Source organism: Eleutherodactylus coqui, chromosome 1, assembly GCF_035609145.1.
Source record: "Eleutherodactylus coqui strain aEleCoq1 chromosome 1, aEleCoq1.hap1, whole genome shotgun sequence".
Classification (NCBI taxonomy): Eukaryota; Metazoa; Chordata; class Amphibia; order Anura; family Eleutherodactylidae; genus Eleutherodactylus; species Eleutherodactylus coqui.
In genome coordinates this window covers 369032920-369049470 of record NC_089837.1, presented here as the reverse complement: position 1 = coordinate 369049470, position 16551 = coordinate 369032920, and the positions used below count along the sequence as shown (strand labels likewise).

The window sequence follows — 16551 nt, the reverse complement described above, 5'->3', positions numbered from 1 at the left end:
AGGGTCCCAGGCAGTTGACCTCCACCAATACTGATAGCTTATCCTAATCCAATAGTTTATTACCAGACAACCCCTTTAATTTTCAACAATATGACGACACTCCCATACTTCATTTTGAGATGGTGTTTGCTGAGAAGTGAGCAGTATTAGGAAATCCATCACACACATTGCTAAGGGGATACAACATGGATGTTGTGATGTAAATAGTCCATTCCTGGGTTAAGGATAGGCCTTTTCAGAAACTGTGTTCTGTTTTGAGGGCAATCAGCCATTTTCTGATTAGCTCCGGCACTGTCAATGAGCTATTAAAGATAGTTGTTGAAGTATAGCACAATGGCCACTGGATTTCTAGTCTGTTTCGACTCCTAGACCAGTGCATTTTTCAGAAGGTGCCAGAACAGGCATCTTCAGTATGCCACAGCAATTTTTAAATGTTGAAACACCCAACTGGCATGATAGGTGACAACATGACATTGGTGCCAGTATATCAGTATGCAATGAGAGGAGGCTGGACGGGGCGGGGCTAAGTTCCAGGAATTAGCTCCGCCCCGCCTCTCCTCAGGGGGGTGGAGAGGAGGCAGAGAGGGGGCGGGAGCTCGGAGCACTGCTCCCGACTCTTCAAGCCTCCTCCCCCCTGCATAGAGAGACACCGTATATCGGCTGGGCATGAAAACCCAGCCGATATACGGTCGTCTGAATGCGCCCTTAAAGATAGTTTTATACACCAGTGTTCAGAATTAGTGTTGATGCAACCGAACCAGTAGGACCCTCTTTCAGGTCTCATTCACTCCAAAAGGAGTGTTTAGCAAACTTCTACCTGAGGCCTCATTCACATAGGTTTCTTTTTCACGCAGAATAGGCGCATGAAAAAAAATCACAGCTTACTGCACAAAAAATAGCATGAAGGGGCGATTTCCAGCTATCATGTCTAGAGCTTAATTAGCAGTGAAATTGCCCGTTAACACGATCCGAGCTTCATGTTGCTTGTTATCCAGCTCCCACCGGAGTCTATAGAAAGCACGCTCCACAGATAGGTCAGGTCCTATGTTTTTACGCAGCACGGACCTTAGATGCATGCATTGCAGTCACGCATGTCCTATCTTTATAAGGTGTGATTTTTTTGCCTTCATCTGAACGTTTCTAGAGCAAACCATTGGTTCTTTTAGATGCAATTTTTTACATACCTATTCTGCGTAAAAACCTCACCTGTGTGAATGAGGCCTCAGGTAGAACTTTGCTAAACACTTGTTTTGGGTTTGTACTGAACCAAACTTTTTGCCCTGAAATAGTGTTCTACTGGTTCGGTTCGTTCAACACTAATCCTGGTTGGCATAGACTGTATAACCCATTTCAGTACCAAGACAGGAATAAAAACTCCTTTTTGGGTTCGGTGGAAATACAGCAGAATTATCATTAAACTGTTATATCTTCTATCTGTTATTAGTTTTCTATCTGAATGTAAAAGCCTTTCTGTAATAATAAAAGTCCTTTAACACAAAGAGGTATATTGTATCTATTACATGTTTATAAATATGTATTGTTTAAGTCCTTTAACACAAAGGTATATTGCATCTATTACATGTTTATAAATATGTATTGCTGAAGTCCTTTAACACAAAGAGGTATATTGTATCTATTACATGTTTATAAATATGTATTGTTTAAGTCCTTTAACACAAAGAGGTATATTGAATCTATTACATGTCTAGAAATATGTATCGTTGAAGTCCTTTAACACAAAGAGGTATATTGTATCTATTACATGTTTATAAATATGTGTTGTTGAAGTCCTTTAACACAAAGAGGTATATGGCCACCTGCACACGAGCGGGTGGGATCCGGCAGCGAGAATTCTCGCCACGGGACCCGACCCAAGAGCCTGCAGGGACGAGCGCGTACTCTCCCGCGCCTGGCGGCCCCGGCTCATTCATGTGCCGGCGGCCGGGTGAGTGCGTGCCCCGCACAAAAATAGGACATGACGCGGTTTGTTTGCCGCGCGAGATTTCGCGCGGCCAAACCGCGGCCGTCTGCATAGGAGTGCATATTGTAATGCACTCCTATGCAAACTTTCAGTGACGGAAATCCCGCGGGAAATCTTGCGGCGGGATTTCCGCCCGTGTGCAGGCGGCCTATTGTACATATTACATGTTTATAAATATGTGTTGTTGAAGTCCTTTAACACAAAGAGGTATATTGTATCTATTACATGTTTATAAATATGTATTGTTGAAGTCCTTTAACAAAAGAGGTATATTGTATCTATTACATGTTTATAAATATGTGTTGCAGAAGTCTTTTAACACAAAGAGGTATATTGTATCTATTACATGTTTATAAATATGTGTTGCTGAAGTCCTTTAACACAAAGAGGTATATTGTATCTATTACATGTTTATAAATATGTGTTGCTGAAGTCCTTTAACACAAAGAGGTATATTGTATCTATTACATGTTTATAAATATGTATCGTTGAAGTCCTTTAACACAGAGGTATATTGTATCTATTGCATGTTTATAAATATGTGTTGTTGAAGTCCTTTAACACAGAGGTATATTGTATCTATTACATGTTTATAAATATGTATTGTTGAAGTCCTTTAACACAGAGGTATATTGTATCTATTGCATGTTTATAAATATGTGTTGTAAACATTCCAACTGACAGACAAGTGTCTCACGCACAGACTATAGAAGTGACTGTGACTACTGTACACTGTGTCTGTGCAGCTGAAGTGCAGTCCAGCTGAGTAGTGCTTGTTGCTATGCTTCTGCTGATGGACATTGGGGGGAGCTCTTCCATTCCGACTTCTAGATCCCTGCCTGTTCCTGATTTCACTCACTCCTCTTCATTCCGTCTATCTGGCTGTGGGATTACAACAATGTGGATGCAGAGTGAAGAGCAGCGGTACTTGTGTGACTTCTGAGGACTGGGACTCCTGGGCTGCAATGTTTGGGGAGTCGGTATTCTGTGACAGGAGGCTGTGCTATACTGTGAGTACTCTGCTTTCTCCTACCTTCTACTCTAGTCACTTGTATGAACTGCTCTCAGTGCCTATGGTGCAGGCTTACAGTACATGCAACAATGTATCCATCTGTGAGTATATAGCAATGTGCCCTATCTGTTGAATGAAGGGTACTTCATTTCATGTTTTCCTGACACTTTAGACTTTCTTCGACTTCTTGTAGGAAGTACACAAATTGTGTGACATTTTACTGAATGCATTGATAAACAGAAGCAGAACCCATTCCTGGTGTGCCACAGCTGTCCTATAGTCCTCACATGGAGAATAATGTGCAGAAGACATTCCCTTGTGTTGTGTACATTGCTTTATACAGTATGACAGCTAATGTTACATAGTAACACATATTACTCTGCATGATTGCTATGCATGACATTGACTGTTCACTCTTATGTGTTGGCCTTGTATTACTTTCCACATAAAATAGTCCATGGCCTTTTTTGGAAGCAGGAGGTGATGGAGCGTCAGTTGTAATGTACCCTCAGCAGGATGTGTGCATGGACTGATAGACAACATCTGCTCTGCCTACATGGCAGCTCAATCTGAAAAACTTCTAGGCAGGCTGGGTTGATTTATAGCATTCTCACTTGTGAAGGAAGCAGGGGTGCTTGGCTTATTTGTCCTGTGACTTAGGGCTCATTCACTGGGGTGTAAGCATATTTCGGGAACGTAAATATGCTGCAGATTTAGGGCTTAAACAGATGAGCATGTATCGCAATATGCTCCCTCCTGCGCAATTGTTTTTTTGCAGTGAACGAATGTGTTTTGCGCAAATGCTGAGCGTTTTTTGTGCAGGCACCGCTCATTAATACATGTGATTTAAATGGTTAAGTAGTCCAATGCAGTGCTAACGGTCGCAGGTATGCGCCGTGTTTAGTGCATACCCGCGCGTACAGATGTGTGTGTTTGCACACCTCCCATAGACCTCTATGGGGCTCCTTGGTGCACAAACACGCACAAGATAGAGCAGGTCCTATTTTTTTGTGTCCATGGATGCAAAAAAAAAGAGAATGAACACACTGAAATCAATGGGTTCTATTCTTCGTATTTGTGCAGGCATTACCACATGGTCAAAAGCCGCACGCATAATGCGACCAAGCGATGCATTTGATTTCAATTGCTTCATTCAGACAAACATGTCTTTTCCGCACAAATACTTGTGCGAGAAAAAATAGGCCCTGCTCTATTTCTTGGATGAATATTTTATATTGGGAGGGGGATATGTCTTGACCTCATCTCTCACTGCTTTATACAGAAAGCTGCCATAGACTTCTATGGCAACTGAAAAAGAGGGAGGGGATTACCCTGCATACAATGCTGGGAAAAGAAGACCGCTCTCCCTAATTAGGCATTTAAATGCCATTCCAAGCATTTCTTCTGATTGTTGCTTGCCTTCGCTTCAGCGTGTTTTTCTAAATGCGCGCTGCAGCGCCCGGTGTGAATGACTTTAGATATGACAATTACGATTGGGAGTCAAAAATTCATTCATATGAATATACATAGCGTACGGGTGAATGTATATACACATATGCTCATCTGAAGGAGGTCTAAAACAAGCAAAAACAAGCTTGTCCTGATCTCTACCGCACGTTGTATTTACTACATGGAGGAAAGATAGGACGGCTCCTATCTTTTTCTGGACGTACAAATCATGGCCGGGAAAAGAGGTGGGGAAAGCGAAACCACTGAAATCCCATAAAGATCGCTGGTTTCGTTTTGTCTCGTTATATGGCTGTGATTATAATGACCGTATAAGGGGAAAAGTACGCCCATCTGAACCCGCCATCATATGTGGTGCAAATATACTCATGGGAATGAGCCCTAACATTTGTCGTATCTTCCTCTGGTATTCGTAAATGCAGTACGACGTTCATCCATAGTGCTCCAACATAATATGCGGCCTCTGGACAGTGCGGTCACATGTTGTCTCATCTCTATGGACGCAACAAGTCAAGTAAACAAACTGGACTAATGTAGGTAGGGAGTAAAAGAAGAATTCAGGTCGTAAATATATTACAAAGCTTAAAATATTTCAGATTTTTGCATGTACAAGGAATTTTTGGAAAATATCTACTTACAGGTTAAGGCCTTTAGCGTGCGTTCACACGTCGCTGATTTGCTGCAGATTTTATTGTGGATTTTGGTGCAGATCTACAGCTGATTTAACCCCGTTAATTTATATTCACTTCAAAGGGTGAAGTCTGCTGCAGATCCGCACCAAAATCTGCGACATAAGGGCAAAAACACATGGGCGCATGCGCTAATAAGATCGCCGCTACGTAGCATACTAGCGCATAAACTGGAGGGGTTTTTTTTTTGAGTATTCAAAGTGAAGTTTGAAAAAAAAGCGGGAAGCTAGGTCCTGCGCTATATTTCTCACACGTAAAAAAACTATGTGCGAGAAAGATAGGGCAAGTCTTATCTCTCTTGCACATAGTATTAACGCAGAAGAATCCCGGTAGTGAAAACGAAATCATTGAAAGCAATAGTTTTGTTTCATCCCATTATGCAGCCGTGACTTTTACGGCCGCATAATAGGGCTATAACGCGCCCATGTGTTTTTTAGCCCTAATTCGCACCAAACTAGTAATTTGTGAATGCACTCAACCTGGTTACAGACTAGTAACAATTCATACAGCACTAGTAATGGTGAACCCAATAATCATAGTATTAAGGCCCCCTGCAATGCAAAGCCGGATTCCGCATGCCAGCAGCTGGGTTCGCGCTTACCTGGTTAGTTTCTTTTTCTTCTGTACTACAGATGGTCCGCATGGTGAGCCATCGGACACGAACAGTATAGATTTTTTTTTAATTACTGCTCTTCCCGCATCATTGACTAGCGATGATGCGAAATCCGCAACCTTTCCACAATGTGATTGCGGAAGGGCCGAGGATCGGATGCCTTCTATTGACTTCAATGCTAATCGTCCACGCAGAATCCGCGATTCGGCTGCAATTTTTCCTCCACTTGCGGATACCACAATTGGTTTCTGCAAGTGTGCAGGAAAAATCGATTTCCTATAGCATGCTAGTGGCAGCATTTACTGCAGATCCGTGGTACGGACGCTTGCCATGGATTCCTCAGCCAATATTTGTCCGTGGGCAGGAGGCCTTATGGTGCCAAAACACAGCATACAGTCCTTCAAAATTCTTTCAGTATTGAAAGTACTGCACATGATGTCACTCTTAGTTGGTCATTTCTGAGCAGTCGTTGATGTATTTGACAATCTGACATGTCAGAAATGATATTCACTGTGAGGCACATGGGATATGCCAGTAAGAGCTTCAACAGACTAATGTATGTACAAATATGCTAATCCAACTAAGCGTATTTGCGCATGAACAAGGGGTGTACCCCGGGTCATTATTCTTCACCTTGTTTTTTTTAGACTTCTATGGCAGTTTTCTGCATAACATGCAGAAAGATATGGCAAGTCCTATCCTTTCTCGCACGCAGCAAATGCACGTAAGAAACATGCTCATGAGAACGAACCCATTGAATTGAATTTGTTTGCTTTGTCACATTTTGCGGACGTGATTTTCACATGTACAAACACGTTAGTTTGCTTAAGACCTAATAGATCTACAAGTGCAGTTATGTACAATATATACTTCTGTATGGATATTTGTACAGATCTTGCCGCTGGGTTTGTACAGGGATCTTGACAGCTGTGACAGAAGGATGGTCACTTCATTTTTGCTTTCTGCTGCACTGAGCATTAGTGATATAACCTGGCTTCAAATTTAGTGAAGAATGTGCAGCCCATGACTATAGGTACTGCTAATAGCCCCTATTTTAAATAGCTTTACACCTTATTGTTTGTATGCAATTACTAGCTGGTATGCTTTCACTATTGAGCAGACAGGAATTAATTTCTCACAAGCGGCTTAGATGTTCCTCGTACATAGAGCACATCAGACTGGGTTGACTATTTAAACTCCTATCAAATGGTTATACACATAATTATGGGCACATCACTCTGTGCTCTGCGTTTACCTGCAGTCATGTTTGGCTCATATGTTGTTGGGGAAAATTCTTCGGACCCTAGCAACGCAGAATTCCTACAGTTCTTGTTATGGAGCTGCCTTGCCATTCACTGTCTGCAGAATAAAGATTTAGTGATTGCAGTGATTTAAATTAGGAGGAGTTTTACGGAGATTAGATCAGTGTCACTGATTGCATTCAATATCATCACTCTCCATTATTTTGGTTGGATTGTTTACATTGGTGTCCAAAAGCAAGTGAAAATTGTCCTAGCTCTATATGTACATGCCATATTCTGTACAGGTAATATATGTGTATTACAACTTGGATGTTGGATGTGTTGACAAAATACATTTGCTGAATTAGTAGAGTAGGTAGAATATTAAAGGGTTACTCCATATTTTTTATAAATAAAGTTAGATAAAACAAGCATACTACAATAGGTATTGTATGTCCATTAAAGGGGTTGTCTTAGTTATTTTGATGCAGGACGCAGACAGGGCCATCCATTGCGCAGTGGCCTGGGTTGGTAATACAGGCTGAGTTCCATTCACTTCAATAAGAGTTCGCCTGCAGTACCAAGCCAGGCCACAGCGCAATGTACAGAGCTGTGAGCTTTCTGCACAAAGCAGCTAGAAGTAGGAAACCCCTTTAAGGTTCTCAGCTACCAGAGCAGAACTGTTTGTTTTCAGCCAGCATGTCCATAGATGGAATTTGCATCTATAGTACTGGACAATGGTCTATAAAAGTTTTCTACTGTCCTGAAAGGTAACATGTTACAAAGTGTGAGTGTGCCACATGCCTGTCTCACTGATCTCTAGTTGTGAACCTCTAGAGAATTTTATATTACAGTAGATGCTTTTTTAGAACTTCCCGAGGATGGTTGCATGGTTGAATGTCTTAGATCACACAAGTCAAACACAAGGCCCGCGAGCTGAATCCGTCCCACCACCTTATTTTATGTGGCACGCCATGCAAAAAACATAACTGGAATTCTAATCACCCAGCCTGCACGTCAGGCCCGGTGGCGGCAGTGCAGAGTCGGTGACCACTAACCTCCTTCCCCCTGCGTTTGCGTGTGCCGTCTTGTGCGCAGAGCAGAAACCGAGGTGAGAGGTCAGTCGTCACAGACTCTGCACCGGCTGCTACGATCAGATTGGAGCTGCTGGCAGGGTGAGTAGAATGTCTGTAGTGATACTGCCCTGTAGAGGGGGTTGCTATTACTACTGGGACTATTATAGTGGTCACTATTACTACTTGGACTACTATTGGGGTCAATATTACTACTGAGGCCACTAGGGGGATCACTATTACTTCTGGCACCACTGTGGGGGTCACTGTTACTACTGGCGCCACTATAGGGGTTACTTTTATCACTATAGCACTATGCGAGTCACTGTTACTGCTGGGGCCAAAATAGGGGACACTTACTACTGGAGCCACTAAGGAGGTCACTATTTTTACTGCGGTCACAATGGGGGACACTAACTACTGGTCCCACTATGGGCATCACTGTTACTACTGCGGCCACTATGGGGTCACCATTAAGGCTCGTTCATATGGACGTAAGTGCATTTCAGTCGTGCAAATAGGCTGCATATTAGCACTACCAAAAATCACTTGCGTCCATTTTTTCAGCCACATATTTGCGCACGCAAAAAAGAACTATGAATACACAAGTCTCTTACGCATTTGAGGCAGCCCATTCACTTCAACGGTCTATTACGAAGCATACAAGGCACCAAAATAAGTCATTCTGTATATTTTTTCACAAGGCCATTGAAATCAATCGTTTCTATTCACTGCATGTTACGCGTCAAAAATTGTGTGAGTAATATGCTCTGCAAATATGCTCTTGTGAATGAACCTTTACTAGACAGCTTTACAATTACAAATGGCCCTTTGAAGGCAGATGTGGCCCTCAGTGAAAATGAGTTTAACCCCCGTGTCATAGACAGGGGGGCCTTAGATGACGGCCTGCACATTTTTATCCCATAGAATGCATATGCCTATCTGTGTGTCGTCAGAAAACATACAACACTTTTATCCTTCTATGTTTCGAATGCTTCATTTTGAAGTGACTGTCAGGCTCCAGTAAACCACTTCCTTCTTGTATAATGCATACGTCGAGCCACTTCCTTTTTTCTGATGTAAAGACATTTGTTGCTGGGTGCAAAATGCTGATGTTAATGATACTTTATAGTATTTCGAAGTGTCAAGCGTTTCTGTAAAAGGTGGATTGTTTTCTCTTTGGTGGTAGTTTGCACTATTTATCATGCTTACACCTTTTCCTGTGCGTTGCACTTTGTGTGGTTTTGCTCAGAATGCCGTGCATTCATTGTATATCAGTTGGTTAATAATCTCCGAGGACGTGTTTAGGTTAGCTACTGTTCCTACAATTGCCAAGTAGAGAATTACATGATAGTAATTGGTGTGTGCACTTCCACATACCTAGAAAGCAAATTCCTTCTACCCCCAAGAAGAATTTTGTCAACAATAGTACTGAAACTTACCCCCAAGGCACACTGTAGCTTCATTGCTTATGCACACCACGCCAATGGCTTCCAGGTGCTGCTATTCTCTCTTGTTTCACTGGACAGTTTCCATAAGGTGCTCGGCTTTATCTTATAATTAGACATGGAAAATGACAGACAAAAGTTGCTTTATAGCTACCATCAATATAGCAACAAGATGATTAATACACACACGCAAGAGGTATTATGAACTCATATACGTATATGCAAATCATATATGCTCTATACATATATTACACATATATATGGCAATTACTGTTGGAACTCTTTCTTGCTTCTTGGAAATTCAAAGATAATTAAGATACTGCATCAATGCAACAATAGTGGTGGAAAGAAATGAGACATCTGAATAGAGACTGTATTCTTGATTGAAAAACCTGATAATTCTTATATATTGCATAATTTAAAGTGACTCTGTCATTAGGCTCATGCTGCCTGAACCACGGACAGCATGAACCCAGGACAGGGACATGGGGGTTTTATTCTGAAATGCTGTGGCATTTTAGAAAAAATACACTTTGAATTTTGACATGTAGGGGGCCTCTTCTGGCCCCCTACATGAAGACTGACAGCTCTCTTACCTTGTGTATAGACAGAGCTGTTGGACCACCCCTGTGACTCAGTTGCAAGTCAAACTTCAAAGTGAATTTATTCTTATGTACAGTGTTTTATATTCTATATAAAACACTTGGGGGCAACAGGCATCCCTGACCAGGATGCATTCTACCCATTATTCGGGCAGCTTCAACTTGATATCAATATCCATTTAATACATTAAAGGGGTTGTGCAGCTCTGAAGATTGATGACCTATCCTCTAGAAAAATGCATCAATAGCTGATTGGCGTGGCGGGAAATCGGCCACATTTAGGACTCCCGCTGATCAACTGTTCGCCAGGCTGCTGTACACAAGCAGAAACACACAGCTCCATACACTTTGCAGTGGCCCAGCATGGTATTGCAGGCACCGTTGAAATTCACTATGACTCAGGCTGCACACTCATCGAGTATGCCTCCTGTGACTCATTAAATAACATTGAGGTGCATTATATAATGTCACCACAACACAGCCCAGGTTTATGAGCGTGTTAGGCTGGCTACAACTTAACTGTGATATTACGGCCCTTTGCAACAATAGTCTTGCCTCTTGTGTGATAGATCTGAAGTAAAGGCCAAAAGGTCCACATATTTTTCTGCCAATTAATTTGTTCTTTTTTTTTCAATGTTTAGTATTTTGTTGCCTTAAGGCCTCTTTCACACGGGCTACAAAATCGCAAGATGTATGTGAAGCCCATGCTTTCCAATGGGTTCTTTCACATGAGAGATGTTCTGTAGCCTGAAAGAACCCATTGGAAACCATGAGCTTCACATACATGCGTTTTGTAGCAACGTCACATCGCCACAAAATCTCGCAATTTTGTAGCCCGTGTGAAAGAGGTTTATGATATGTCTTTGTGATAAAAATTAAATAAAGCCAATCTGACACATTTGTAAAATATCAGGTTGGAATAATTACATGTTGTTTTTTTAGATTGAACTATAGATAATGATTTGTAGATGAGATGTAATAGAGATGAGCGAACGTACTCATTTAGGGCAATTTCGCAATCAAGCACCACCATTTTTTTCGAGTAACTGACTACTCGAGCGAAAAGATTCGGGGGGGCGCCGGGGGGGGGGGGGGGGCGGGGGCAGCGTGGTGGAGCGGGGGGTAGCAGTGGGGAACAGGGGGGAGCTCTCTTTCTCTCTCCCCCCCCCCCCCCCACTCCCCTGTGCAACCCCCCGCTCACCCCCAGCGCCCCCCGAATCTTTTTGCCCGAGTAGTCAGTTACTCAAAAAAAGCGCTGCTCAATTGCGAAATCGACCTAAACAAGTACGTTCGCTCATCTCTAGTAGATAACTTAAAAGACCTCTTGATTTGTTGCTGAGACGTTGTGTCAGATACCCACTTGTGTCCGTACAAAAACAGGCATGTTCATCCGCTCCACATGTAGATCAGCAGCAAAACAAAGTGGTGAACTTTTGTTACTGAATAAAAGGTCTCTGTACTCACTGGGGTTGATGTCATGTATTATCACAGGCAGCCATGTAATCCTTTGTAGTTTATCCATTCCACATAGGCGCAATCCGCTGTGCTGTGCACTATCAGCTCGGAGATATACCTACCTGTAAGGAAGCTAGCATGAGTGCAGAATTGTATGCCAGTGAAAATATTATTCTTACAAACAAGAAGTCCTGTAAATCATGAGAACTCAAATCACCTCATTCTGGACTCTGACTGCAGAGTTTTCTCAGTTTATTTTAGCTTTGTGGATACAGGCAGGAAAAGTCATCTGCACCATATTTAACAAGTGACTTCAGATAAAATATGAATAGCATGTTGCAGAGTGTTTGCATCTATCATAAAGCCCCATTTACATACAGAAGGATGTGTTCAATTCCCAAGCAATAATTACCTTGTGGAAATGCATAAAAGGGGCAAAACAAACGCCCAAAGTAGTCAGTGGCAGTTTTGGTAAATGTAATGTTGCTTGCAACAACATGGTCATACAAATTAGGTGCTGTTGGCAAACACTCTGTCTCACCTGGCTCCCTCATATACATGCTTGCTCGCCTGTGCTAAGCATGCTTGTGTTGTGATTGTAAGGGCTCAGTCACATGAGCGTTTTGTTTTTTTTGTGTTTGCGATTCTATTAGAACCAATGCTTTTCAATGGCAGTGGTCAAATGGCCAATTTTTACCTCCGCAAAAAGTTTGCACCGGTAAAAAATAGGACAGCGAATTGCAAAACACAACTAACTGAGGCACCAGGATTCTTTGGATGTGAAACCCCTAGATACTGTCACAACCAGGGGCTTCACCTTGTGGCCGATGGGGCCGGCGGCAGCCCCATTGACAACATACAGAGAAGATCGCAATCCCCTGCCACAGCTGTGACAGCTGTAGCCGAGGATTTCTTCATCTCCGTGGGAAGTCCCCTCATCACTGACAGCACTTTCAAAGTGTACAGTGATGAGGGGACTCCTCACGGGGATAAAGAATTCCCCAACCACAGCTGTCACAGCTGTGGCACAGGAGCGAGATGTTCTCCCATTGCTTTCTTTGGCCCGGCAATTCTGCAGCCCCATTGAAAACAATGGGCAGCCAGCAACCCCTGCAGTGATTTTCGCAGCAGGGCTTTAAATATAAGCCCCTCCCTGAAAATCATCACTACAATGTGTAAAAAAAAAAAAAAAAGAATATATATATATATATATACACTCACCTCTTCACCGCTGCATGTGATTGGTCCCTATGCTCAGCCAATCAGAGGCAGTGCTCAGACATACATTGAATTCAATGAATGGCTGAGAGCTGCCTGTGACTGGTTCTACTGCGCATGCGCGCCAACGCATCATGCGGAACTTCGTGCAGCGGATCTGGAGGTAAGTATTGGGTCTTTGAGAGGGCGCCGTGACGGACTCCGCTGTTGTATTCCCCTTGCGGAGCCCGTCACAGTTGTGTGCAAAAGGCCTTAGAACAGAAGGATCAGGAAGTTGATATCCAACCATGGTCTTCTTAATCCTGCCTGTCAGGATAATTAACTGACTGTTGCACAGAAAGTGTTGTGCCATTGGTCTTAGTAGCTAGAGTGAAAACTACAGGAGTTCAGGATTTTGTAATGACTTTTCAAAAGATGGCTATAAAATTAGATGTTTATCAGCTCAACCCACTTATATTGGCAAAACCAGACAATCATCCATAGAATCATAGAATCGTAGTGTTGGAAGGGACCTCAAGCGTCATCTGGTCCAACCCCCTGCTCAGTGCAGGATTCACTAAATCATCCCATGGTGCATGGTGACCTCCCAATTAGCAAATATCAGGGGAGATAAGGATTAGCCATATAAACACTTCCAGAACTCCTTGTTCTTCTTCACACTGAAGATAGTTCTGAATGACATTGGCTTTATGTTTGGGGTTGTTGTTCCACTGTAGAATAAATTTGGAGCCAGACTCATTCTGTTTTTGAAATAAAATTCTTACTTTGTTGCATTTTTTCCACACCTGCCTAAAACTTTTGCACAGTACTGTATATTTTTTAAAAAAGCCTGAAATTGTGTTGTTTAAGGCCGCCTGCAGACGGCTGCTTCGGATCCCGGGTCCGACCGCCTTAGGCTGACGGTTACAATAGTTATTTGCCTTACATGACATGAAAATGGTGGCAGGTTACAGCAGTAACCTCCAGGCATTTACAGGTAATATTGTAAGGCTGACAAGCATAGTAACCGTCAGCCTAAGGCAGCAGCACAGGGCCAAAATCAATGCACATTGTGCTGCTAGGACCTTGTAGCCCTGAGCCAATCGGGAGCTGGTGGTGTGACAGGGGTGTTCTCCCTGCCAAACCCCTAGCTTCCGGTGGCGTCAAGGTACACTAATACCAACACAGGATACACTATTCACAACAAATGATAATCACAGCTCACCTCCTCCTCCCTGCACAATGACCTTTGCACAGCTCACGGAGCATGCCGAGAAAACTCCTGTGTGTAGGAGTCAATGAACATCTGTACACTACAGGTCCATGTGTCTAAAGTTAAGCATATTTCAGCTCAGGAAATACGGCTGCCCCACATAATCATGTACAGAAAATACAAAATCTACTATCAGAAAATAAAATCAAATGTATCTGGCTTTAATTAGTTAACAAAATGTAGGCAATATATTCCCTTTAGTGTTGTTGGAATGTTAGAATTTCTTAAAAAGGGAAAATGTGAAAACGACCATTTAGTAAAGCAGATAGACATATCCTTGTGCTTTCCGCTGTCTCCCAGTTGATAAGAACAAGCTTTTCAACATCTAGATATTAGTGATAACAGAATGAGGAAGCAGCGGATTGTTCACATACCAATTTATTAGTCTGTTTAGGTGGAATGTATTTCTGAAATGAGAACAATGGCAGCTAAAAGTGTAGCTTTTCTGCCCAATGTGTTAGTAATGGTTCTACTGCAGTATGAAGGCCGTGAGCAAGTCAAGGATAGCGGCATATTCCGGAGAAACATTCACGCTGAGCTAGTATAATAAGAGAGAGGCAAGGTTACAGGAAATACTTGCGTCTGGTTCATGGGGATGACTGATGAAACTACAATGAGCACAAGAAACAAAGGAAATTCTGAAACCAATAGATTGTAGAATATAGAAAAAATAGCTGTCTCTGTAGCAACTAAACAGACGGGAATTTACATATTTTACTGGACCTTCCAAATATTCAGGTTGCATACATGAACAATAAAATCTATCATCGCCATATCCTCTCTGCTAGTCCCATCACAGGCCATCCATTACTCAGTGAATAGTAGTCCACAACCTCCCCCACTATTCATTTTTGCCCTAATCTCTGGATCCCTCTCCATGTGCAATCTCTGGTTCTCCTTCTTCTCCTCTCACATCATTGTCTCCAAGATTTCTCCCCAATTCTCTGGAACTCGCTACCCCAAAGCATCAAACTCTTTTTACCATTCAAACTTTCAAAAGCGAGTTGAACTCCTCCCTCATCCGAAACACTTAGGAGGCTGTCCAACCCGCAGCCCGTACGCAATTAGCGACAGCACCGGAAATACAAACATTGAAAAAATACCAAGTACTGTGCGTGACCGAAGGCGAGCAGCCGTGGTTATCCGCAATACAACTAAATCAGGTACACAGGGCCATCTCTGCTGAGGGCCTCCCACATGTGGGATCCGACCCGTTCGGGTGAGACCGGCGTTGTACCTGCAATAACCCTGTCTCCACTACGCGACTCAAAGCAGCTTTCACCCTCATCTATTGTCTCTGTCTACTTTCTCTTCTGATTAGGCTCCTTTCTCCATCAGTCTGTCACTTGGTAAGCTCTTGTTAATTGTATTTGCATGTTTATTATAGTTTATTGCTGTATTGTATGTAAGCCCCTCTGTAGTTCGTAGGTCATCCATAATGGATCGATGGTAGCCCGCCACTCAGCAACCTCGCCAATCAGCTGATCATTCGGCCCACTGTCAGTACAACAGGCCTGACATCAACAGTGCTGGTCAAAGCTAAAAGGGAAATAAATGGCACTGCTCTGACTGATTTTAATGGGAGTGAAACTGGCTATTACCCTTCCAGCAGTTACCAGCGATGGCAATGTCCAGCCTGCTGCACTGATAGCGGGCCGAGTGATCAGCTGATCGGCAGCCTTAGCGATCATCTATTGATGACCTATCCTGAAGATAGGTGAATATTTAAAGTCTTGGAATACCCTTTTAATTTCAGGTACCTAAAAAAACGCGTATTTTTATGGTTATCTGTAATTCATTATAGTTTCTGTTCTGCTTGCAACATTTCGGATCTATGAGCTAATACATAATTGCTCAATAGATCAAAAATAACACAGCTTCTGTAAACTGATAGCTAATATTTCCTTGATAACATTCTTTAGTGAGATAAATGTATTCACAGAACCGATGGCTTAGTTTGCAATGCAACTAATAAGCATGTATGCACCTGTTATCCCTATGGATCAGTGCTAATTCGTGAGCGGAATAACTAAATGCAGGCAAGCTTAGCTCTTTGTGAGTACAGTTGCTGAATTTTACAGTGCCTATCAGAGGCGTAGGTATAGGGAATACAGGGGCAGCATTGACTACCGGGCCCTGGATCCTTTGGGGGGTTCAAAGGCCTTTCTATCATATAAGAAATCACCAGTACTATAAATGGCACATGGATGGTTTGGGGGGCAATCTTATAGATTTTGCATTGGGGTCCCCCATATTTATCCTTTGCCTAATCTTTTAAGATTCTAACACTGTCCCCTGATGCTATTGTGGTATTGATGGGCTTCTTAAGAGAGACCCAACGATGCAGAGGAAAGTGGTGAGAGCCCCCCCATGCTGAACTTTTCCATCCGGGTCCCCAAGTCTTTAGCTACGCCTCCTACTTGTGATGTGTCCTAATCAGAAAAGTGATAGGAAATAAACCTCCAAACTGGTTCTTAGGTTATGTTTAGTTCTAGATGAT

The 16551-nt window shown here is 42.6% G+C and overlaps 1 protein-coding gene across 2 annotated transcripts in view; it reads left to right on the top strand.

Annotated features, from left to right (window-relative positions):
* Positions 1-16551, top strand: part of ARHGAP6 (Rho GTPase activating protein 6) — a 522685-nt gene that overhangs the window by 290160 nt on the left and 215974 nt on the right. Inside the window, exon 1 of one of the 2 annotated variants that reach the window (XM_066577989.1) lies at positions 2844-2991. The exons of the other annotated variant lie outside the window; for it this stretch is intronic. Coding sequence (XP_066434086.1) covers positions 2947-2991 — 45 coding nt within the window. The 5' untranslated portion in view covers positions 2844-2946. Of the gene's footprint in view, positions 1-2843; positions 2992-16551 lie in introns of those variants that run through there. 2 annotated transcript variants of the gene reach the window in all.